The sequence below is a fragment of the Pantherophis guttatus genome, chromosome 8 (genome assembly GCF_059756535.1).
Source record: "Pantherophis guttatus breed Tessera chromosome 8, ASM5975653v1, whole genome shotgun sequence".
Lineage (NCBI taxonomy): Eukaryota > Metazoa > Chordata > Lepidosauria > Squamata > Colubridae > Pantherophis > Pantherophis guttatus.
The window spans coordinates 20,682,786-20,708,756 of NC_142070.1; the positions used below are offsets into that span (position 1 = coordinate 20,682,786).

The 25,971-nt window shown below is 35.4% G+C and overlaps 1 protein-coding gene and 1 long non-coding RNA gene across 3 annotated transcripts in view; one reads left to right on the forward strand and one right to left on the reverse strand.

The window, feature by feature from the left end:
• The window catches only part of LOC117679882 (uncharacterized), a 17,135-nt gene extending 3,142 nt beyond the window's left edge, over positions 1-13,993 (forward strand). For both annotated transcript variants that reach the window (XR_004595479.3, XR_004595478.3), the window contains exons 2-6: positions 224-292; positions 4,640-4,697; positions 8,137-8,383; positions 11,862-11,924; positions 12,496-13,993. This is a non-coding gene — a long non-coding RNA (uncharacterized LOC117679882). The remainder of the gene's footprint in view (positions 1-223; positions 293-4,639; positions 4,698-8,136; positions 8,384-11,861; positions 11,925-12,495) is intronic.
• Positions 4,812-25,936, reverse strand: DNAJB14 (DnaJ heat shock protein family (Hsp40) member B14). Its single transcript, XM_034442166.3, has 8 exons — positions 25,449-25,936; positions 17,275-17,443; positions 15,067-15,212; positions 12,506-12,688; positions 11,797-11,891; positions 9,748-9,857; positions 8,117-8,289; positions 4,812-6,671 (listed from the first exon to the last, which is right to left on the reverse strand). Exons 1-8 carry the CDS (start codon positions 25,579-25,581, stop codon positions 6,547-6,549), a joined length of 1,134 nt encoding a protein of 377 aa, XP_034298057.1. The 5' UTR covers positions 25,582-25,936; the 3' UTR covers positions 4,812-6,546.
• Positions 25,937-25,971: the final 35 nt, after the last annotated feature.

Below are 25,971 nucleotides of genomic sequence, written 5' to 3' on the forward strand. Positions count from 1 at the left end.
TTCAATGAAGAAATGGTTTGTCTCCTTTCAGGCTAGAAACCTGCTATTATGAAGAGTTGCTTAGTAATAATCCTGTCACACAAAAAGTCATTTTATTCTTTTATCCAAATTTTACTTTGTTATATTTTGTTCTTTCTTTGTCCTCTGTGCAGACCAAGTAAGGCTGCAGAAACATTCACACTCAACATATAATCATTTTTCTCTTCTTCCTTTTAAATTTAAGATTGGGAGAATCTTTGGAATATATCATGGAAACCAAGACTAGCGGCTGCACAGGAGAAAAGTGCAATAGGTATTCTGTTGATCAAATTTTCTTCTGTAAATGCAATAAACTGTCTTTATAGTATAGTAGGACTAACTCAAATATAAACTGAGAACACTTTAAAAATATCTGATTTCTTTAATCCCATTAGATAAAAGGAATCTGATTAGAAGAATGACTTGTTTGCCCAACAGATTAAACTGTATTTGACAAACATGCTTATATTGACATAGCCTGCCAAAACAAACCATATTAACTTGATGGCTTAATTTAAGGTTTACAGTTTTGGTTTAAGCATTATGAATTGTAAATTCTGATTTAGGATTTAAGAGAATTTTACAAACTGTGTCTCTGTGCTGTTGCTTCCATGTACTGTGCTAGTATCTGAATGTGTTCAGGCGAATAATTAGATACAGTCTATTCACACTGAAAATAGTTTTATTTTGATATAAGTCTGATATTAGGTACATTACAAATTAAAATTTTATTTTCTTTATTCCTAACCATAAATGTACAGATAAGTAAAATAAGATTTCTTTTGAAAGATGCCGTTCTAAATTTTAAAGGATTTTTGTTGCTGGGCATCTTTGATAGATTTTTAAAGCTTGATTTGAAAACATTATCAGGTCTTCCAATAATTAACACTGAAATCCATTTAGATTTTTAAAGCAGACAACACAGGTCAAACAAATTCTAAATGTATTTACTTGAAAATTTATTTATACTCATGAAGCACCCCTGCCAACTGAAACTTGCATATTTAATCAAGTTTTATAAAACCTTATGAACAAACTGCAGATTGTCAGATTGTTATGTGAAATGTTAGCAAATAGTTAAGAAATGTCTGTTGGTAAGTCATCTCTATTATTTCACTTTATTCAAATGGAAAAATAAGTATAGCTTTTAGAAAAAAGCAAATCTACAACAGGTTTAATTAACAGTAGATTCTGTAAGAACTACTAGAGGGTGAAATCCGAAGTTTCATGAGCAAAGGTTTGCTCATATGATCAAACTGTTTTCTTCCTGTGTTATATGAATATCTCCTTCAGAAAATTTGTCTAGAGCAGATTTTGAGAGAAATTTAGGAGGAAAAGAGAATTGACTTTCTCTTAGTTCTGATTGTTCTTCATCCAGAATGTCCTCCCATATACATACATAGACATTTGAACATATCTGAAAAACCTGAACTAGCACTAAAATTGGCTAATTACATGTTATGAAGCCAGATAGAGGTTCTTATTGCAAACTATCATTATGAGCATAGATATTTACTGATGAATTTGCACACCTTTGCACCAAGCAATCCACCATTAAGGCAGTTTCTCTTTTTCTACTTTCTCTTTGCAAGTGATCAATAATTTTTTGCTCATGTCTCCTTATATGATATCATGTCTCCTCAAGACTCCGCCTTGAATCTTCGGAGAAAGGTGGCATAGAAGTTGAACAAATAAATATGCATTATGTGGGAGCAAAGACATGAGCTAAGACAGTTTCATTGCAGTGAAGGTTCAGACCTCACCTCTCAGCTAATCGTATGTATCCTAACTGAAAGTGGGCAAGATCATCAAGGAAAGAAAAGGAACGGCAATTTCCAGGCAATTTTTCTTTGTCATGACATCCAAATCCCTACTACTTGTGCTATTCTCTGCACATATTTAGTCATACAATATTATACAATCACAAGTTGGAGGTATGATACTAGGAAATACATACAGCAATACACAGATGCATACATACCTAGTCATTTATAAGAGCAGCAGTTCCCAAACCAAAAGACTTTGGTGCAGTGAAAAGAAATAAAGAAAACATATAAGCTAACAAAAATAAATAAATATAAATATGCAACCTTTACATAATCCTTAATGTAAGGCATATTGTTTTTAAATCAAAATTATAACAAAGCTGGCATATGATCTAGAGACATGCCGTTATTCTGAAAATCAGAAAAGCTGTTGTAATATTAGTATTACATGGGCTACAGATAATCTAAACCTTTGGGGCCCTAATTTATTAGGCACTTTTGTAGAATGGCCTATATTAATTTCCATGGGGCTGATTTGGAAAAGCCCATCCAGAAACCTCAGCAGTTGATTTGTGTTCACAAAAAGTAATCATCCATGTTTTAGCACATGCTTAAACTTTCATGTAAGGTTGCTATTAATATAATTTTTATTCCTGTACATGATTCTTGTACTGCTTGATTTGCCTATCATATCAAATATGATTGTCCTTCAATTCCATCAATTACTCCATTTATTTTGATGGATTGTTTCTTGACGTATTAGAAGAGAGCTTTTGATATTTGTTTTAAATTATTTTGAAATAAGAATATTTTGTATTTTTAATAATGGGAGTCCAGTTTGGTTTTGCTAATAATTATGGCTCACTAAATCATAGCCACATTGTCTGGTGCAGTTATCCCTAATGCTTTGAAAACCGGAAACAATATTTTATACTGCAGCATTTAAAGCAGTAAGCAGAGATTGTAATACATCCAACTGACATTCTAAAGAAAGAAAAAACAGCTTGCAACTGTTCTTTTTTAATACATCAAAGCAACTTAAAAGAAGCCAATAACCCTTCCATTCATGAAACATTTAGGTCAAAGGAATAAAAAATGCCTTAACTAACTCTATAAAGTCACCTGTAGTATGGAAAACAGAACTGGACAAATTTGCAAGAGAACTATAAACATATCTTCCAACTTTTTGTTCATTCAAGAGAAGTTCATCTTTGCCTGGAATAGCTGTGCTGGTGAAAGACCTTTTAAAATTACTTTTCCTTTGTTCTTTAACTAATCTAAACCACTTTGTTTCTTCCAAAACTAAAAAAAATGATTTGGTATTAAAATGAGTAGATTGATTTTAGGGTGTTCATGGAAATGATTTAACACTTCTGTACCTGGCAAAGTTCTGTCATCAAATTTATAGTCCTTGTGGCTATTTTCAAGTAAAAATAAAAAGTGTAGGCAATCAGGTCACAGCCTAAAGTGGCGCATTAAAGAACAGACCTTTTTTTAAAAAAATAATGAAGATAAAACTTTTAGTTATGTCATCATAAATCCTGATTAAAATTATAGTTGAAAGCTATGTTTAAAGTGAAATACTGTCTATGTTTTCAATTATTACTAATGCTATTTAATATGCTTTCCACTTATTAATCCTAGAGGAAAATACCTCTAGGAGAATAAACGTTCTTGAAAATCAAAGCTTAATTATGTATCAATTTCATATATAGCAAATATTACCCCAATTCTAGAAACATAAAGAAAGGTATGATGCAAATAATCAACATAATTTTCTACATCCTTAACCCTGACCAGAGGGATAAATTAATACAATTCATAAGTATAAGCATTCTAGTATATCGTCTGCACATAAACTAATAGGGCTAATTAGTCTGTTATGAACTAGTAGTTCACCCTTGGAGATCCAAATCTCGTATATTATTTGAGAACAAGTTCCATTAATTTCAATGTTTTACTTTAACACTTTGGGCTTGGATTTTAGAGGCACAATTTGAACAAGCAGGCTTTCTACTACTCTTACTAGCAATTTTCCAGACATCTCCTCTTAAAAGATTAAGATGAAGTATTATATTGTGAGCTACAGCAGGTGAAAAGAATATAAAGAGAGTCACTTTCAAATACAACTTCTAGTGAAAATGCATCTTTAGATTCAAGCTCATAGATTCATTATGGAAATCTTGAATATCAGCTACCAAATGAAAGTTACCAAGTATTTTTGATGACCACAGAAATGCCTTATATACATTCAGCTTACTGGTCAAACTGCAGGTTTTCAAAGCTCTATCAATCAACCCCTGCACCCAGGTTTCTGAAGTTTGAGCTTCAGTTTATCCCAGTTCAGGCTCTGATTGTCTGGCCAGAGACTTATACAAATATAAAATGTTTTTAGAGCACCCCGATATTCTCAATAGCTGTGTAAGCCAAAAGAGAGTTGCGTTATTAAGTTCTCAATCATCTATCTCTGTGCAGAATCTGTTAAATTCCAGTACCATGAATGCATTTAGCTTCGGATTACTTGAAGATTTGTCCAAGTTTGCTTAATGATTTTTGAACATGTTATTGCAAAAATTTATCACACAACATTTAGTTAGGCTCCTATGCAGTTCCAATATTAGTGAAATTCAAATATAAATAATCTTGTGTGGAAGTTATGAAACTGTATCTAGATTTGCAATCATGAATTTATAGAAAATATTGAATTCATTATAACATATTTACTTGGAATTAAGTGAAGGAGCATTTATGAGTCGTTAGGCTATCTAAATTGATTTTAGAACCAATTTACAAAATTTTGAATATTCAAATTTTAAAAAATTGATTTACCACGCCTTCTATTTCTGTCCTTACAGTTTCTTTCTATGAGGAACAGACAGAGACCAACGCTGGTGTATTCATATGGAACTTAAGGTTATAATGATACCTGTAATTTTAGCACAAAATTAAAAAAATAATAATTTTGCAACTCAAGCCTGAGTGATCTTCAAAATAAGCCTAATTCATTAATGAAATAGATAACTAAAATTACAGGGAATCTGTATTGTTTATTCCTCTATAAAACTGAAGACATAACTAAAATAGTTTAACAGAATCTTACATATACTATTTATCCAACAATTTGATTGCAGATGAAGGAAAATTGATTACAGTAGGCTTGCTTTTTTCAGCGAAGTTCATAACTGAATTTCATTTTTAAACTAATTCAGAACAACAAAAAAACTAAATCTAAAAAACGTTCTGATGGGAATGTTACCAGAATGCTTTTTTACCCAAAACTCACATTTTTCTCTTTTTATAAAAATGTTGAAGTACTATTAAAATAGCAGTTCTGAAATAATGTGGCTTTATAATTATCTGTTTAAAAGAAAAGCCCCTCACATATTGGTTAGGCTTTTGTTCCATAGCAGTAATGAAACTGTTCATGTGATTTTATGAGTCAGTACTAAGAAATTTAAGCGCCACCTATGAAAAATTACAAGTTTTCAAAACTAAACTTTATAGGCAGCAGACCACAATGCAAGTTGTTTACTGAAGTAAGTTTGAAGTACTATCTTTCAGTTAAAAATGGCATTTTATATTACAATTATGTGCTGATTCATGTGAAAGCTACTTTCTAATCTATCCCACAGTGGCTGCCTTTAGAACAAAGTATACACATCAATAAAAAATAAATATTTTTTCCATATTAGTTATATGGTAGCTTAGAAACATATAAATTCAGTTCTGAAATTCCATGTCTTATCTTCAGTTCTTCCAAAATCACATTAAATTTAAACCGGCAAAAGTGATTACATAAACAATATGTCATAAATGATCTTTAGAAGCAGATCACTTTTATCTTTAGTGCTACCCTTCATATACATATGGCCTTAAGTTGCTACATTATGACTTTAACTAACATCCTTGAACAAGACCATGGCTTATATTAATATTGATGACAACAATTCAGAAATAAGATGAACCAACTAATCACGAAACAAAGGCACAAGGCTGAACATTAAGAACTTTCTTAACTGACTTTTGATAGCAAAATAGAAATTAGAGCTGGTTGAAAGCACTCCAAAATTATTGAATTATTATTTTTTTAAATAAAAGTGAAATAAAAATCAAACTGAGGAGTCTGAAAAGCAGCATTTCCTTAACTGATTTCTTTTGGAACAGCAAAATATTCTGCTATTAGGAACTCAAGTACATTCAATATACAACATTTCTCTTTTCCAGCACAGATCTTAATTTTGTTAATGAGGAGAAAATAAATGAAAAAAGAAATATAAAACCTCAATTTTCTTCTTTAGTTCCACATACCTGACATCTGAATAATTAATAATGTAGTCATATTATTTATTCCACCTATTAAGATTGAAACTTTTAATATTCTAAATGCCTTCAGATGTCCATAACATATTTATATACATATAAGTAATTGTCTCATATATTTACATGGCAAGTATTTTAATAAGAGAACCACTACATCTACATTTCTAGTGGAGCAGCTTGTCCAAAATGCTTTCTTTCTTGTGGAAAAGTTCACAGAGGTTTTGGGAGTAAAATATAAAAGACAATTCAATGATGTAAACAATCTCTGTCCTATGTTTCAGACTACATAAAGAGGCTATTAAATGATATTGAAACTTCAGGGTAAGGTTTTTGGAAATAGCTACGAGTGAATTTTTTACATCTCTCCTTTTCAGTTGTCATGATGAAACAGTATTTTTCTTAGAAAGCATGTACTTCAAGCAGTATAGGTCAAAAATTTAGCTCATCCTCCTCGATAGATGCTGGTTAATCGTTCCAGCTCTTTGCAGTTGTCCATGGAAATAGCTTCTGCTTTCTTTCGTAGGCGATCATCCCGATAAACTTTTGCTGCATAGAGTAAATCAGTTTCTTTAAAAATAAATGAAAAAAATATGTCAGAAAATCAAATTTAAATAGCTTCTCCCTCAGTCTAGGTTCTTCCACATATTGCCAAAGTAACAAAAGGGCCTCTTCTACTTCATAATTTATAATCTATCTAAATATGTGAAATATTTTTATATCTGTTTTCATTAAAAATAAAAATGGAAGGAATGAAGGAGGAAGGAAACATTATTTCATTAAATATAGCTTGTACAGATTTTGACACAGAAAAAGATACCCATCCAAATTATGGATAATGGAAATGTTGCTTTGACCTTAATCTTCTACATGTTGCTTTAAAGATGTTTCACTGTTTTTCTATGAAAATGTAAATTTACATATAGATTTCTGTATATCTATCAGAATCAGTTATTCAACTGAATACAGAAATTATCCATTTGCTTGGGTTGAACTTCAGTTTATATCTCCATCAACTCAAGCAGATTAACCACAAAAAAATTAGAGTTAGGTGTTATATAAACCCCCTAGTTGACCTTATTCAACAATTTTATATAATTATTAAAATGTACATTTTAATATGTAAGATAGAATTCTGCAAACAAAGTATAAATAAATGCAGGGAAATCGGTAGATGTTTTTGGCACCGTGGGCCGGTCCTTTGCTGTTTCCAGGATGGCCCCGTGGGCCAGTTTTAAGCATCCCCTGGGCCGGATCTGGCCCACGGGCTTGAGTTTGACACCCCTGGTATACAAAGCATCTTCGCCAAGCATCTTGACTATACTTTTCAATCTATAAGAAAAATGTCATTCATCATTCTGTACAACTCCTTTTCTTCATCAGCAATCACTATGTTGTTCAAATGGTGACAAATGCTAGTAAAAAATAGCACTGAACTCTTACAATTATCAAAATGTTAAATGCTATGTTGCTTGGAAGAATAGATGACTGCAAAGATGCAATAGAAGTGAGGAAAAATTCTTCTGGGCCACCAATGCTGCTATCTTACAATGCTTCAGAAGAACTTATATGACCTTCTCAAGAGTTTTTACTCCATTACTCCATACTCTAGTGCTTTCAAAGAACCAAATTAATAAAATTAATAGAAGGCATTCTACACAAATTAACAATATACATAAAAGCTACCAATGGTAGTCCAACATTTTTATCCTATTTGGGAAAAAAAAGGGGGGGGGAGGGTAAATGAAGAGAATCACGAAGTGATCATGACTGCGGTAAAACAGAATTGGAAATTTTGTAAAAATGATACATGGAACTTATGTAACCTCTAGTTTTATATAAAATGCCAAAAAGGTAGTGCTGGAAGAATTCTGCTGGTGTAATCTCTGAGAATTCTGGACAATTTGGAGGATTTTTTTCCTCCAACAGTCCAGCCAACATTGCTCAGGAAATTCCCCACTCCCTCTTTATAGCTGTATTTGAGAAAGTGTTCAATGTCAGCTGTTAAAACTTACTTTGTTGTCTTTCCTTCCAGCAGTTATTTCGAATATTTGAGACATAGTCTTCTTCTACACTCTTTTCCACCTTTTGCAAATTTGGACCTTTATATTCATTTTTAAAGTCCTTGTTGACATAATAAACAACACCCAGATTTTCTGTCTGCATCTGGATAGTCTGCCCTGAACTCCTGTAAAAAGATTCCATATCAATTGTCAGCATGGGTGCATACTTCAAAGCCTGCATTTAGTAAAGAAAAGCAAGATGACTTTCAAATCTATAATGTAAGTTATTCATTTACTATTAATTTCCAAGCAAATAATTATTGCTGCAAATCCAGAAATCCAGTAATATTGCCTTAGTTATTCACTGCCTCAATAATTATGAGGCCAGGGGCACTATTATTTATTTATTTATTTATTTATTGGTTTGATTTATATGCCGCCCTTCTCCGGAGACTCAGGGCGGCTTACAATGTGTTAAGCAATAGCCTTCATACTTTTGCATATACCTGCTTAGTAGGGCTTTCAGCCCCCCCCAAGCGGTGTTCTTTTTTTTAAAATACAAAGTCAGCTTATTGCCCCCACAATCCGGGTCCTCATTTTACCTACCTCGAAAGGATGGAAGGCTGAGTCAACCTTGAGTCTGGTGAGATTTGAACTTGCAGTAATTGCAGGCAGCTATCCCAGCAGACAACTGGAATTTAGCTTTTAATACAGTAACATTTGCCAATTACTATTATATACCATTACATTAATCAAGTAGCACACACTAGGCTATCAGAAATAGCTACAAAAACTTATTGTTTAAAACAAATCAAACTAGCAAGTTGGTTATTTCTCACAAATGCAAACTTGCCTTCATTCCTATCATCCAGAATTCCAGTTCCAAAAATCGAACATTTGATTTTAACACAAGAGTGGCATGTAAACCTTGGAGGTGACTGGTGCTCCTTCACCTTTAAACTCTGTTTTAATGGTTTTTTAAAATCATGTCTTTTTATATCGTTTTATAGCTTTTACCGATAAACTGCCCAGAGTCGCTCAGATAGTAAATTTGATAAATAATAAAATCATAGAATGTTTTTTGTAACTTTTCCATTCCTAACATAAATCCTCCATAACATTTAATTAGATAACATTATCTACCTCCATCATGCTACTGAGGAGACCTGGATTTTTAATTAGTCATATCATTTAGATCAATATCTACAAAAATGTACAAAAGGAAAAGATTGTATTCTTCCTTGTTACAAAATAGGATTGTTACTGATTTGATGCGTACAAGAGAGAGAAAAGTGTTGCTATAAACAAGGCCTAAACAATATAGAACCAACAGAATGAATTTAAAATAGCAATTTTATAGACAATTTGCTCTTTTGCAAAAAATGGACAAAAAGTATTGTGTACTTTAACTATTTTTGAATATATTTTGTGGACCACAATCCATTTCAGGTTCATCAAATATAGTACCAAATATATATATATCCTATATATACCCAGTTGTTATTTTAAGGATAGGGTCCAAGAAGGAATGGAAGGGAAGAATAGTAAAAGAAGATGCAAGAAATAAATGAGAATTATTTATAGACAGTGACTGTTAGCAAAATAGGAGCGATAAAGATAATTATAAAAGTATTGTTACTTACGATCTTGGATATAAGGAATAAGGAGGATTAGATACCATCAACTGGCTAAGTAAAGAAACAAGGATCAGCACAATAATTGGCATCAACTGAATGAACATGGAGAACCCCCCCTGGAAAACAAGACAGCAATCAATAAAAAGAATTTCAGGATATTTAATTATTTTTTTAAAAAAGTGAAAGGAAACTATCCAGCCCATAAAAGCTAAACAGAAAATGTGTACCTGTAGCAGATAAATCTTGTGATATTAATAATCTATTTTTAAGTTTAATATTGTTTAATTGTAACTTACAAATGTTTAAAATTCATTACCTTATGTCAGGGGTGAAATCTAAAATTTTTCCCTACCGGTTCTGTGGGTGTGGCTTGGTGGGGGAGGGGGTCCTGTGTCTGAGTGGGCATGGCCAACTCGATGCCACTCACAGCCACGCCCACTCAGTCACAAGACCCCCTCCCACCAAGCCACGCCCACAGAACCCGGTAGGAAAACTTTTTAAATTTTTATTCTATCACCCACTCGCCACCCGCTCTCTCTTCGCTTTGGGTCGGGGGCCAGGGCCTAGGGATGCGCCATTCCCTGGGGCCCTAGAGCCGCCGCCTACATCAACCAGGTCGGGGAATGCACCATTCCTCGACACCAACCTTGCCCTGGAGCCGCTGCCCGCTTTCTTATCGCCAAGCGGCATGTCCTTACCTTTCTCCCATGGCTGGCTGTCAGGGAAGGCAAGCGCCCGAAAGTTACCGGAGTCGCTCACTCTCCTTCTTGAATGTGCCGCCACCATCACCGCCCTGGTCCACATGCCGGTTGCGCAAGTGCACACCCAACCTGCCGCTGATGTGAATGAAATAAACAGTGTGCGCTTGTGCAGCTGGCGCATGGACCAGAGCAGCGATGGTGGCGGTACATTCAAGGAGAGTGAGCGACTCCTGTAACTTTTGGGCGTTTGCCTTTCCTGACAGCCAGCTGCGGAAGAAAGGTGACGAGTAGGATACACCACGTGGCGAAGGGCGAGCAGGCAGTGGCTCCGTGGCAAGGCCGGAGTCGGGGAATGGTGCATTCCCCGACCCAGTTGAGGTAGGCGGCAAGCAGGCGGCGGCTCCGGGGCTTTGGTGAATGGCACATCCCTGGGCCCTGGCCTCTGACCCAAGGCGAAGGGCGAGTGGGCGGCGGCAAGTGGGTGGCGGCTCCGCGGTATGGCGTGAGTCTCTTTCTGGGCATGTCACTTCTGCCTGTTGGGCCAGTTCCAGGAAGTAATGACTTCTGGGTTGGTGGGCGGCGCCTCCAGCTGCCATTGCTACCGGTTCTCCAAACTACCGGCCATCATCGCTACCCGATCAGGGAGCATTTCACCCCTGCCTTGTGTTAAAATAGGCTTCCTCAAAATGTGTTCTAATCTCAACAATTCATGGTTTGCCAAGTAGACATACGTAAAATGTTCTGAGTTCTAACAATTCCAAATTCAAAAGACCATTAGACCATTTTGCAGGCCTTCTAAATCCAAAATGTTACGTTTCCTTGACATAATGGAGTTTTGAAATCAGAACATTTGTTATGTCCATAATTAATGTGATCCAGACTGAGAAACAGTACAAAATAAAAATCTAGAAAATCAATCTTGAAACTGATCCAGTATCGTATTCCCGTATCACTAAACAGCCACAATCCAGAATTATACAGCTTTTATCAGGCTACAATATATTAAGGTGATTAAATAAAATCTTTTAAAAATTGTTTAAAGGAAGAAGTGTAGTTCTGCAATAGAAACGTCCTTTTCAAACCCTTGTATTAAATGGAACTCCTCCCTCCCAATGGCCTCTGATGCTTAGAGGAAACCCACATAAGCTTTATGCCTCAGAAACCACACATATGAATCCAACATTCAGATTAGACTATATAAGCACTATTAGCATTTCAATTTTTATTGTTTACTTGCACATTCATATATTAAATGTTACAGGCGTGCTTTTTAAAAAAAAAAGTTTAGAAAATGTAATATACAGAAAAGCATCTCAGATTAGACTGAGGAAACAGTTATTCAGGAGAAACTTACGTCACCCCTTTCCTCTTCTCTTTCATGTCCGCTATGACGATGCTGATTATGGTGACTATATCCAGACCGTCCGTTAGAAAAAGAATGTACACTTCCTATAAACAAAACCAGAGAGAATTGATGAGAACGTAAATATAAAATTAATGTTTTAGAAATCTTTTATTTGAATTTGAATTTTTTTGAATCTAGGAATAGTAACCTGCAGAACCTCCTCCAAGCACATTTGTCAAACCAGTTTGATGCTATTTCGAGGTAGAAGACAGAAAATTATAGCGTAAACCTTAAAATAGATTTAGTATAGCATAAAAAGAAATAAAAAAATCCTTAAGATATCTTCTGTTCCTTAATTGCAAAGAAAACCCTGAATAGCTGCCATCAAACTGTATGACACTTCCTCATGATTCCTGCATGCAATCATGCTCACTGCAATATTCAATCTTATAAGAAATGTTAATTATCCATTTTTATGGTTGATCAAAAAGTTGCCCATCCTTGCATGAGGCAATTCAAGAAAGTTCTATTTTTGTCCTAGAGCAATTTTATAATTTATAATCTGTTAACACACAAACATAGTATTTAATTAATTTGCTACAAATGAAAGCTATTTTAGGATAGAGATTAAGTCAATTTTATGGATAACAAAAAAAAAAAAAAAAGAAAAGAAAAGAAAGAAAAAAGCCTGAATGTTATTTTTGACAGCTAAACAGACCTGTTGGAAAGGCTCCTCCAAAGAACATGTTGAAGAGGTCCTCTGGGGTGATATCTGCTTCACATCCCCTGTGGAAGTTAAATCTACCATTGCCTGGCTGATTGCAGGGATCTTCGCTGCCTGTGAGATCATACTGTTTGCGTTTTTCTGGATTACTTAACACAGCATATGCATTTCCAATTTCTGAAGATAGAATGTAAAAGGAAAAAAAGGAAGAAAAAATCTTAAATGAATACAAATGTGACTTACTTCTGTCCAGCAAGTCAAAGTCAATATGTTTATATCAGAAAGCAAAAATTCATTATACACTCAGCATGATTTGCAATATCCTTTTCCACACATCACAACAGTCATGCTGTTGAAAATGCAATGTGTGACTTGCTGCGTACTATATTCTCCCCTTTTGGGAATTGGGGGAAAAAACCAAAATAAAATGTGATCACCATTCCTGTTATCTGTTTTAAAAATCTGCACAGCCTGAACTGCTTAGTTTTGTAATGTATGCAAAATATCTTGAGATGCCGGAAGTTCTATTTTGTAACAATTTTATATTGTTTAAACTTATTCAACTTTTTATTTAAATTGCTTTTATGTTTGTTTTTTGCACACTATCCTGGAAAATGTAGCAAGTTTCATAAGATGCCACAAGTAAATAATAGTAATGAAGGTCAAAAGGTATCACCATACAAATGAAGTGTTAGTTTTTCCTGAGATGTGACAAACTAATTTTTGAAAAGCTTGGGTTTTTGGAAGAAAGCTGATGAATAGATTTTCCTGCCATATCTGATCACATTTTGCTATTTAATTTAAATATTTTATAAACCTAGAATTCCTACGTTATTTTTGCCTTCAAAAAGCATTCTTCCAGAGATGTGGAAAGTTATATTAGATCTTGGTAAACACAAACAATTAAGAGGTTGATACAGGTGTAACTAAATTTCGTTTAAAAACCCAAAGTACTGTTTTGAGAGGTTTAGTGTTATCTGGTTCCAAAGCATGGTTCCTTTTATTTTCCTTTCCTCCAGAGGGAACTCTGGATTTAACAGGTGATCAGCGACAAGTGCAAAGCTGATTTTTTTCCACCTTGCTTGTCTTTCTTCTGCTATTATTTCAGCTCTCTTCTTTGAATCTAGAAGAATCCATTAAAGAATCTCTGAAACCCTAGACAGCATCCATCATCTTGAAAACAGATTCCTTCCAAATATATTCCAAACAACGAAGTCCATTTCTGTAATAGTACAGCTGGAGTTATTTTTTTAGAAGTCTAAAGTAGATTTGCTCTCAAAAATGACTGTAAATAATTACTTTGTTATTTAGTGCCTACTTCTTTTTCTGTTATTTTCTTTTTCTATGGCTTTAATTCCTAAACCTGTTTTCAAATGATTTTCTGTCTTACAACAGACTTCTGTCTTCTGTTTACAAACTAGAGAGGATGTAACTGTAACTCTTTATTTTTGCATTTTCAAAATAAATAACAACCAAAAAACACAAGAGAGTGAGCAGCTGTAGAGAATGGGGATTTATAAAAGTGCAGTGGATTTCTTTTTAAAGCCGAAGGCTGGAAACCCAAAGCTGCAGTTGGATTGCTAGATAGATATAATAGATATAACTAAATAGATATAACAGAGCATGATTACAGCTTTTTCTGTAAGATTTGCAGAATATTTGCCCTATATTTGCATTATGTAATTCAGCACTTTTTGATAGGACTGATTTGATATACAGGTAGCCCTCGACTTACAACAGTTCATTTAGTGACCATTCAAAGTTACAACATCACTGAAAAAAGTGACTTACGACCATTTTTCAGACTTACAATCATTGTAACAGTCCCATGGCTCAAGTGATCAAAATGCAGATGCTTGGCAACTGGTTCGTATTTATGATGGTTGCAGTGTCTCTGAGTCATGGGACCAACTTTTGCGACCTTTTGACAAGCAAAGTCAATGGGGAAGTCAGATTCACTTAACAACCATGTTACTAATGTTAATTAGTTACTAATCACAACTGCTGTGATTCACTTAACTGTTGCAAGAAAAGTCGTAAATTCTTGCAAATTCATTTAACAAATGTTTCATTTAACAACAAAAAAATTGGGCTTAGTTATGGTCGTAAGTTGAGGACTACCTGTATTTCATTCATGTATTCAGAACTTAAAATGTAATAGCGTACAGCTTATAATTAATTTCCTTTCGCCAACTCAAGCTGACTAGCTTCTTTGCAAAGACTGAGTATGCTGGATGGAATCAAGTATCCAACAGTAGAATGAAAACCAACAGAGGTACTACTCAGCAAATACGTCTGTAAGTAGTGCTGACTGAATTTTCCCCATAGTAGAATTGACAGGTCAATTGCCTCATCCATCTTGGGCAAACAGAAGAATGAAATTGGACTGAACTTTTATCCTAACACAGATTTTTTTTAAAAAAAATTGGCATTAGAATACATTTCTGGATATGTCCTGCTTTAAAAAGATGTATGAGTAACCTAATCAGTAGGGCAGCAGCAATAGTCAGTTCTGCCTTGGAGCATTTTCTTATAAAAGAATAATGAAATATTACTTTTAAAAGCTTCCGTTGCTCCTGGTGCATGATTTTTGTCAGGATGAAACTTCAGAGCAAGCTTTCTATAAGCTTTCTTCAAGTCTTCTTCACCTGCATCTTTTGACACTCCAAGGACCTCATAGTAATTCTTACATTTTTTTATGCTGCAGAATAACAAGAAGTAATTCTTCAGAGACCAAACTTTAATGCACATTAAATCTCAAAACATAACGCGAGAAGCTTATTGTTTAATTTTCAAGCTTATATAACTTTCCTACTGTTTCTATTGCTGACATTTTTATCTTAGATTTCATGCTTATTTTACTAGGTGTGCTGTGGTTTCTATGATTTCAACCAAATCTTTATAACTGAGGTGCAAGTGGCTGTGGTTAACAGAAAAACCCCACGTTTCAGAGGTTAAGATTTATTTTTATATAATTATTGGGAAACAATTACCGTTTTTTTTCAAAGACTTGCAAATATTTAAACCCATACATGAAAGTATGTTTTAATATATTTATTTTCTTGATAGATTAAAGCATCTAGAAAATAATAGGCACACCCAGATTCAGTCATTTGACCAAGTTACGTGAGTTATACTTTTAATATTATTCAATATTATCAATACTATTAGTATTATCATTATTAATTAAAGTATTATCAGATCAGTGATGCAACAACTAAGAAAGATGTTTCAAACACTAGAGACTATAAAATAAAGAACACCCGAGGGATAGATAGCGCGACTACTTTTCCAGAATGGACCAGAGTAATGAAGTCTATTCAGAAGGAAAGATTTCATATCTTCTCCCTCAGTGAAAGAGCACTTTATCTTATTGTAATATAATAAGCTTTGCTTTATTCATAAAAATCAATGGGTTAGGGAATTAGCTGAAGTCAGTGAGCAAATCGTTACTATTTAGTTGTGAAGATGCTTTTTATTAGAAAACCAAGCTCATTTTTTAGAAGCCTGCAAATGAATCTTAGCTCCTGTGACAATATCAGATTTCTTTTGCACAATCAAAATGAGCAGCCGTTTGCTCTCTCCTTATTCTTCGTGCATAACTGCTTAATACTTATGCAATCAGTAAAGAGCTATTGCATCTTTCCCAGCTCCCACTTGAGTCAAACTGTCACTGAGCAACACTCAGTTGAAGAGCTACAACAATCTGAAAGGGAGCACTGTCTCTTGTGTATAGGACACAGAAGAAAACAAGCCTACGTTGGGTGCCTACCGAGTGCCTACCGACACAATATTAGAAGGGAGGAGAGCAAAATAGACTAAACTCGGGCACATGGAATTATTAGCTGCCTATTTTCTCTTACATTTCTTATTACTACCATTCAGAGACTGAGCATAACGTGTTCCGCGTATTGTTGAAATACTTCTAAAAATATTTTCTACTTGAATACAAGAAAAACCAATGTTGATGTAGCAAGAAAGAGTGTTAGATTGCAACTGATAAATGTAAAGTAAAATTCCTACTTAGTTACAAAACTCACTGGATAACTTCTGCTTACTACCATGTTAGTCAGGGTTGCTCTGACATTAAAATCATCATTGTAAGAAACATAATTTCCCTAAAGTTGTTGAAAAAAGGTCAGAACAAACCTACCTTCTTTTGAATGCAGAAATACTCCAAAGGACAGATATGAACAAGTTTAAAAAAACAGCTTACTTAAAAGTATAAACAATTCACTCTAGTTCAATTTCAAATAAAACTTTACTAGGGCAATTATAAACAGATAAAAACTCAAAAACTTAGAATATACAAAAAATGAAATGATTAAAATACATACATCCAGAGTTATGAAATAGATATGTTCAAAATAAAACCTTCAAAGAAACCATTCAACATATTGATACATGTATTATAAATGCACAATTTGTTTATAATAAAACAAAAACTTTAGTTGTGACCAGTAAACTATTCCAAATTGTATCAGGCTTCATCTGATATTACCAAGACACTTTATTATTAGTTTATCAAATTCTATGAGACCGTTCAAAAGATGAATTCATGAAATTAAGTCATGCATTGCAGCATTTAGGTGACAAAAGTTTTTTCCCAAAGCACTGACTTAAAAACAGCATAATATCTTGACTATACCAACTATCTGAAAACACAGCGACACAGGCTGCAATCAGGTATTTTTAAAATTACCTATAGGCAGTTTTTTAAATTTAATTTTTAGATTAATGAAGTGTTACAGAGCAATCAATACCTTTGTACTCCTTCAATTTGCTCCTTGGTGTAAGTCTTCCCAATTTCACCTGATGCACTGCTGTCCTTCATGCTATTAGTTTTACTTTTATCATTCTTACTTGCTGGTTTTCGACAGTGAGTACCACTTCCAGCTGCACTCCCATTCTTCATAATTGCCTCCAATAACACTAAAGAGAAAAAAAGTGGAAATGAAACATTCAAATATTTCAATCACTTAGGCCAGTCCTAACAGAAGCTACGAAAGTCAAATGTTTGTATAGAAATGCACACACACACAGTGCAGTGTGCTGTACGTTATTTATAAATAAATAGAGACTGAAGGGTTTCCTGCTCCAATCTTTAGAACATAGGAATATACATTTTAAAACATCTGACTTTTATCTAATTATAGTACTTGCATTTGCTAGCACAAGTCTATATTTGTTTACTCAAAAGTAATTATCACTGGGTACAATGAGTCTATCCCCTGAGTAAGCATGCATAGAGATTTGCAGGCTTACTCTTTCTTGAAAGAAACAGTGAAGAATATCAGCCTCTTCTCTTACAATAAATGTAGGTACTGTCAATCATCTAGCAGACATTTGTAATATTTAATACCTAAATGGTTGCACAGTCATTTCATACAGTCTAAATCACTGTAAGAGGTATTTGATAATTTATTAGTGAAAAGTAAAAATGGCATAGTAAATATAAACAATTTATGTAAATACAGCCCATATTCATCAAGCTAGAAATTCTGAGAGAGGGCATGTTGGAGAAGTTTTTCACAAGTGTATAGTTAAAACATTTAAGGTAATTGTCATGTAACTACAGGTTGACATTAGGATGGTAATAAAAGAAAACCAAGGCTAACTATAAAAATCTGTGATATAATTGGAGTTAATTAAATTTATTATCTTAACATTAACAGACTTGTGTAAATGTATTATTACATGAACAATGCATATATGAATGAAATTTGAGATAATGAAGTTATTTAATTTAATCACATATCCGTGGGGTAGCCAATGCATTTATAGAATTTTTAAATTTAATGAACTAAATGAAATATTCTCATTTCTATGCTTGCTATCGAAGTGTTAACACGATGCAGTTCTGAAAATGAAGTACTATCTACACAAGGATCTGAACTAATGAAATATGTGGCAATTGTACTGTCACAGTCTTAACATTCCCAATTTAAAATATATTAATTGTAAACTGTTTCTTGTAGTAAAACAATTAAGATACAATCGACTGCTGTACCCTGAATGTCATACAATTAACAGCTTATCAAATACATTTAGCACCATGATGAATTTCTCTTTTTGTGAACCAAAGGCAGCCCATATATTTTTACTCATGCCTTCACCCAGTATGCAATTATTAGTTTGCTTATTTATTTGATTCCGATATACCACACAGTTTATGCCAGAGCTCAAGATGGCAAACAGTCTTCTTCTACTTTTCTTCACACAGGAAGTCCTCACTTGGGTCTAGTCTAGGGGTTAAGGTATAAGGCTAAAAATCAAGAGCCCATGAGTTCTAATCCTGCCTTAGGCATGAAAGCTGGCTGGGTGACTTTGGGCCAGTCAGTCTCTCTCAGCCCACAATGTCAAGCTTGGGCAAAAAGATGATTGGTCAATTTCCCACACAACCAGTGGATCAACACTTAGTTGATAAAAAAAAATTGCAAGAAAAACACTACAAAGGGAAAAGCTAGTCTTCACTTACTGACCTCAGTTGGGATTAGCAACTCCAATGCTACGTGATGTGGTTGTTAATTGAAACTTTACATGACCATCACCAACTTACAACTGCGGCAGCTCTTAAGCAAATCACTGTGGTTGTTAACTGCAACGTCATGTGACTATGACTTGCGACTTACTGCTGGCTTCTGCACTGACTTTGCTTGTGGGAAGCCAGCAGGGAATGTTGCAAATAACGGTGGGATGTTACGACGATTGTAAATGTCGCTAGTTGCCAAGCGTTCCAATCATGTCTATGAGAACATGGGGATGCTTTGACAGCCTCAAGTTCAAGGACTGGTCATAAATCTACTTTTTCAATACCACTATAGCTTCAAACAGTCTCTGAACAAACAATTGGAAAACAATGAGGTGGACTGAGCTGAGAGAGAGTGACTGCTCCAAAGACATCCAGTGAGCTTCTGTGGTAGAGATTGTGGACTAAAGCTTGGTCTTCTGCTCCTATCTAGTTCAGCACCTTTACCACTAGAGCATACTAGACTTAATAAACTTTAGCATATACTATATGATGATTTAAACCAAATTTCACTTTAGCTAGTCCATGTTTTAAATTTATAGGGCTTCGAATGATGTAAGAATAGAGACAGAAAAAACTCCATTTATAATCCATTTATAATAAGTGGAAGAAAACCTCATCATTTTAAATAAATCACTGCTTCAAGTAACAGCTTGAGATAAAAATATTAGCTGGTTTTAATGCTGATCCTTACCTGCTAATGTCTATCAATATAACTAAGGTGCTACTAAAAATATAGCAGGGCATCTTACAATCTTTAAAGGAAGAAGCATTGTTGATTATCTCCAACAATGCCATTGTAGTATGTTCATCAACAGCTCAGAAAGTAAAAGTCAAATTAACAGGATTGAAATCATTAATTTAAACTCAAATATTTTTCAGAGCTCCAAATAATAATCTGAGAATAAAAAAACCAGTATCTGGAATATACCCAATAAATTTTTCTTAATACATCATATTCACTTTTCTCCCTTTCCCTTTGCCAAGTAAAGACATATAAACTATACTCAAAGAATAATACGTTTTCAAGCAAAATATTCAAAACTAGAATGAAAATATTAATAAACCTTTTTACTCCTATGATGTCTTTGATGTGTTATGCATCTTTAATTGTCAGCTGAATTTGATTGACTGTGAAATTGCCAATTTAGTCATTTGTTTGGATGTTGTATTATAAAACTATGCTAAGGTTTGGCTGAAGTTATAACATTTTCTTAAAGTCTATATTGACCTATATTTCAAGGTTGGCCCTCAAGATAAAACTGAGTACAAAAAAGAATAGGTAACTCATCCTTTCACAGCAAGAACATCAAAAAAAAGGGAGAAATGTGAATCAAATGAGCTTGAAAGTATCACTGAGATTAAGGCCGATTGTGATACAAAAAGAATTTCTGAAATCCCATTAGCCTTTAAAACAAGTAATTCAGAAATGCAACTAGGCCACAGCGGTATATAAACCCCAAGAAATAATTACATAGATAACATTGCAAACCATCTGTTTAAACAAGAAATCATTAACTGAAATTGCCAACTATTCAAGGCTTCTATCGTCATGTTTTTCCTCATCTAGAGTTCTGCAGCGTCAACCATTTTAATCTGATCCTAATATATTTGTAAACATAAAACCTATGTGGATTTATTTCAAATAAACATGTTTATTTGAATATTCTAATATAACATGTTATGTTACATTCAGCTCAGCACTATTATTTGCAGAATGTCATTGTATAATCAGACAGAAAGGTGTAAAAGTATCTAATGGCAATTGGATTTCTCTCTGAAACACTGCTATGATTATTTACAATTAGTTTTAAAGGTCCAATTTCAGTTTACTGCAAATTTGTACTATGGTTGTTCCTTAGAATCACCAGCATTTAGCAATATTGTGAAAAATAAACAGTCCCTCATGAATCAAAATAAGAAAATCATAGAAAAGCTTTTATCTTATAGGTTAACAAGTGCTTTCAAAAGATAACTTAGTCATCCACAATACTTCTGAACAAATTTGTTCATTTGAAAATTTAAATGTAACCTGCTTCTTCAAGAATTTTTAACTATAAGGCTTTATTTTAACTGCATGGCATCAAATGAGTGAAAAGAACAAGTGTATTTCATGCATCAGGTATCTTACTTAAATGGGTCCTTTAAACAGGGCTTGTCTTACTCTTGAATCTGTAGCATGCTAATATTAGGCATGCCTGTGAAGTGAACTGGTTTAATTTAGACGTTAGAGACGCATAATGTTAAAAAGGCTTTTCTGCCTAGTTTCTCATCATCAGTTGTTATTTTGAGGATATCTTGAAAAAAACACATATTACGTAGACCAGAGGTCTTCAAACTTGGCAGCTTTAAGACTTGTGGACTTCAACTCCCAGAATTCTCCAGCTAGCTCAGGCTTACCTCAGAATTTTTTTAGGTGAACTCATAATTAAATGTCTATGTCAGGGGTCTCCAAACTTGGCAGCTTTAAGACTTGTGGACTTCAACTCCCAGAATTCCCCAGCCAGCATAGCTAGCTGGAGAATTCTGGGAGTTGAAGTCTACAAGTTGAAGTCTTAAAGCTGCCAAATTTGTGGACCCCTGACGTAGACATTTAATTATGAGTTCACCTAAAAATTTTTTGAGGTAAGCCTGTTTTTGCTTTTTAAATATTATCAGTAAAATGATAGTCCTTGTAAAGCTGCAAGTATGTTGCCATCCACAAGTCACAGAATTTAAAGATAAATCATTGATATTACTGTACAAATTCAATAATATGATCCTTGAATGATCCTGGAAAAAGACACGACTGCTTTTAAGGACTGCAGGCCTCTAAAGGACTGCTTTAAAGCACTGTATATTTGCACTCCTAAGTATTGTGAAGCACCTCTTAGGAATCAATTCTGAAGTACTGTACAATTCTAAAAAATGATAATGTAGACCAGTGGTCCCCAACCTTTGTTCTTCCACATAATGGCAGCAGCAGTGGTGGCAACAGAGGGAGAGGGATGGTTTCACATGTGCGAACTAGTTCCCATGCATATGCAAATGAAGTTTCACAAGCTTGTCTGCTGCTTGCGCGGCCTGGTTCCCAATAGGCCATGGACTGGTACCCGTTCACTGCCCAGGGGTTGGGGACCCCTGATTTAGAGTTCTATGACAAGAGATTTTCTTGGATTCATGGCTCCTGCTTAAAGAGCAAGTGACAACTCTGGTTAGAAGGGCCTTTGCCCAGCTACTTGTGTACCTGTTCCTAAACTGGGAAGTCCTGGTCATTTCCCAACTGAACCACTGCAATGCAGCTAAATGACTTACCACTATGCTTCAAGATTACATTCAAAGAGTTAGTTGCTACCTATAAAGTTATTTGACATGGGAATGGCTCACTCGTAGCACCACCGAGTCTCCCCAGTTATATTAACCAGTCTTGTTAGATCCAGCAGGAGAGGCATGCTCTGGGTTTCATCTAGTATCAGTGAGAATCAGGAAGAGAGCCTTTTCTATCTTCTCACCTGGCCTCTGGAATATCATTCCCCTGGAGATTATACTTGCCCTGACCTTACAGGTTTTTCATAAGACCTTGAAAGAGGTTTTGCTACCCAGCATGGGGCCTTCTTAAATAACGTAGTTGAGCCTATATCATAGTTCTGTTGTATTGGATGGATTTTTCATCTCAGTTGCTGTATAAAGTATTTATTTGTTGTGATGTTTTATCTTGATTAATTCACTGTTACCCACCCAGATTCATGCATTTACGATGGGTGATTGCATACAGTAAACTGAATAAACAACTATTTTTTTCATATATTGTATTTCTGCTCTTCATCTATTCAGCCAATATCCTACAGCCTATTTATATTACAAATCATGCTATTCTACAAAACACTTCTAGAAATAATTTGAAACTGACTTGAAGAATAGAAAGCCAACAGGGAAGGGTCAGCAGATAGGAAATTAGAAATAAATCAGTAACAAACCAAGAACAGAAAACAGGATGCAGCATCAGTAAAGAAAACTGGGAAATTGCAATTCTACAACCACACTGAAGAATGTGGCACTGAACGTATTCAGTATCTTAAACATTTAAGTTACTATTTTAAAAGAATAAAGTTTCCAGCATTAGGGTTACCAAAGATGTGCTTCAAGCACATGGAAATCTGCTTCACTGCTTTCTATTTTTCCTTTCCATGACCAACAAAGGTGAAATATTGAAAAATACACATGTACAGTACATAATACCTAGACTATGTTGCTGTAAAGTGTAGATCTCTGTCTGACCATTTGTCTCACATTCATGAAGAGACAACTTTGAACACCCAAATTTCACTATCCTTTACCATTCCTCTCTACCAAACACATAAAAAACTTGAATCCTCTTAATCAATTTTAATGCCATTCTAAGTGCAGATTTCTCTTTACTGTATCTAAAGAAATCATGGCTACATTTCTAAGATTTTGTCAACAAAACCATATTGTGAGTGGAGGACCAGAGGATAGTAAATTAAAACCAAAAAAGGCTACTACAAGGCTGTAGGACTAGTCATCCGGATAAGAGGTTGGAAAATAAAAAAGGTTGCAAAAACACTAAAGTACTTTACATATAAACATAGTTCACTGAAACTGATAAGTTTGCACATTTCATTACAATCAGTGGTTACATTCACATTAAATAGCTATCCATAGTTAATTTAATCCATTAAATTGTTTGCTGTAGTGGTTAAAATGCTAGAGTAGAAGCTGGGAAATGTGAATTCTAGTTCTTTCTTTGGTCAACTGGGTGACTTTGGGCCGGATAACAGGAGGTGGGAGCAATTATGTAGACCACCTTGAGTTGTATAAAATAAGGGTGCAATATAAATCTAATAATAAATACTACGGTTTACTAGGTTACCCAAATTTTATGGGCTCATAAAATACACCATACCATACCACTAATTAACTAACAAACTGTCTGTTAGGTTACCAGCATTGATTTTGTCCTTGTTAATGTAGCAATCCTTGTAATGTAGCATTCAAGATAATATTGATATTATCACTATCAACTATCCAAGATAGTTTTGGCACATTTTGGCCAATATGCCACAATTGCAACCAAAGCCAAGTTTAACCCCAAAGTATGCTCACACTATTTTAAGCAAGCTAAGATCTCTAAACTGAAGATTATTTTATAAACCAATAAGCTTTGGGCCTGCATTCTATCAATTATAAGGTAAACACAAGAATACAAATACATTTAGATATAAATTTATGAAGAAGAGTAAATGGGTAGACAGGAAGGCGAGGACTTTAAAAGGGGGTGTTGAAATGGTATCTGGCCACAGTACAAGGAAAAATTGTTTGCATTGAAAGTTATGGAAATGTATACTGAAGGATATTAATATAAACTAGATTTAGTTACATCTTCCTTTATTTTTCTCATGGCTTAACTTTATTTTGTTTGCTACAACTTACTCTTTCATAACTTTTCTTACCTCAAAAGGGAATACCATGATGAGCATATATGTAAATTACGAAATATCATATGACAGAATTTCTTCACAAAGGAATACCTAGTTCAAATGTGAACTTACTATGCAGTCTAAGATAAACAGCTGTCTCAGCCTCCCTCTCCCTTTGGGATAGATATTATTTGAATTCAGCTTCAAAAATGTGCTTTGGAGCAGGTGGGATCATAAATACAATACCTGCCTATAACTCTTTAAAGCAATTATGAAATCCTGGGAAAAGATGCGGCTGCTTTAAAGAGCTTCAAGCAGTCACTGTGCTCTAAAGGACTTTCTGGAATAAAATCTGCTGCTCTGTAAAGCCTGTTAGAGATTGTTCTCGCAAGGTCAGTCTAGCCACTACTAAAATAATTTACTGAATGTATTCGTATTATCAGGAATGGTTTTTCCAAAAAAATGCACCTGCCACCCTCGATGATCCAAACCCTTCTCAGAATAGACCTAAATAAGCAGACCAACATGTAATGTTCTGTATATGCACTCAGAGGGGCAATGGTAACAAGGCTGGGGTTAGATGATCCCTCATTAAACCATAATATGATCCCTCATTAAACCATAATATGGTCTGATTTTGGCTTACAGCATTGCATGAACAAGCCAAAATGCTGCTTTTAGGAAGCTATGGTTTACTTGACAGTTTAGGGGGTTTGAATGTCTAGGAACTTTGTTTAAGAGCCCCGATACTGATGAAAGCACCCACCAGAAGCTTCGGCCTCTTCCTCGCTCTCCCCTCCCCTTCCTCTGGGGTAAAGACCCCAACCCCAATCCCGCTAAACCGGAAGAGAAGGAGCCGCGCGAGGCCTCGGGGCCATCCCTTAACCGAGACTGACGTGGTGCCTCAAGCGGCGGGGGTTGCTCTGCAAGGGAAGGGCGCCGGGCTGGCTCCTACCGGCTCCCCGCTGGCCTAAGAGCGACCCGTGCTTACCCTTGGCGGTCTCGGTCGGATAGAGCTTCTGGGCCTTATTGAGGAAGCGCAGCGCCCGTTCTCGGTTGCCGGTTTCCAGGGCCTCTCGCGCGATCCCGATGCATTTTTCCGCCTCGTCCCGGTTCCCTTCCATCGGCTTTTCTTTCCGCCGCCTCCGCCCGCCGCAGCGCAGAGAAAAGGGGCCTGACGGGGCCAGAGCGGCGGGGCCAGCCGGACGGGCGCCGAGAGAACCGGGCGCCGGGGCTGACTCGGCGGCGGCGGCGGCTTCGCTCGCACGGCCTTAAGGAAGGCTCACTTTAGGCCGCTGCCGCCGGCGCTCCTCCGGTACATCGTTCTCCCTTCGCCAGGACCCGTTGCCCCGCAGACGTCGTGGCCTGAGACCCCGAAGCGTCTGGGCCGACAAATAGCAGAGCCGCTACTGCTCCTCTCGCTTCCGGGAAGCTCTGCAGCCGGTAGCGGAGCGGTCTTTGCGCACGCGCCGGGGCTGCCTGGATTAAAATGCCGGTTCTGCGCGCTGCTCGGT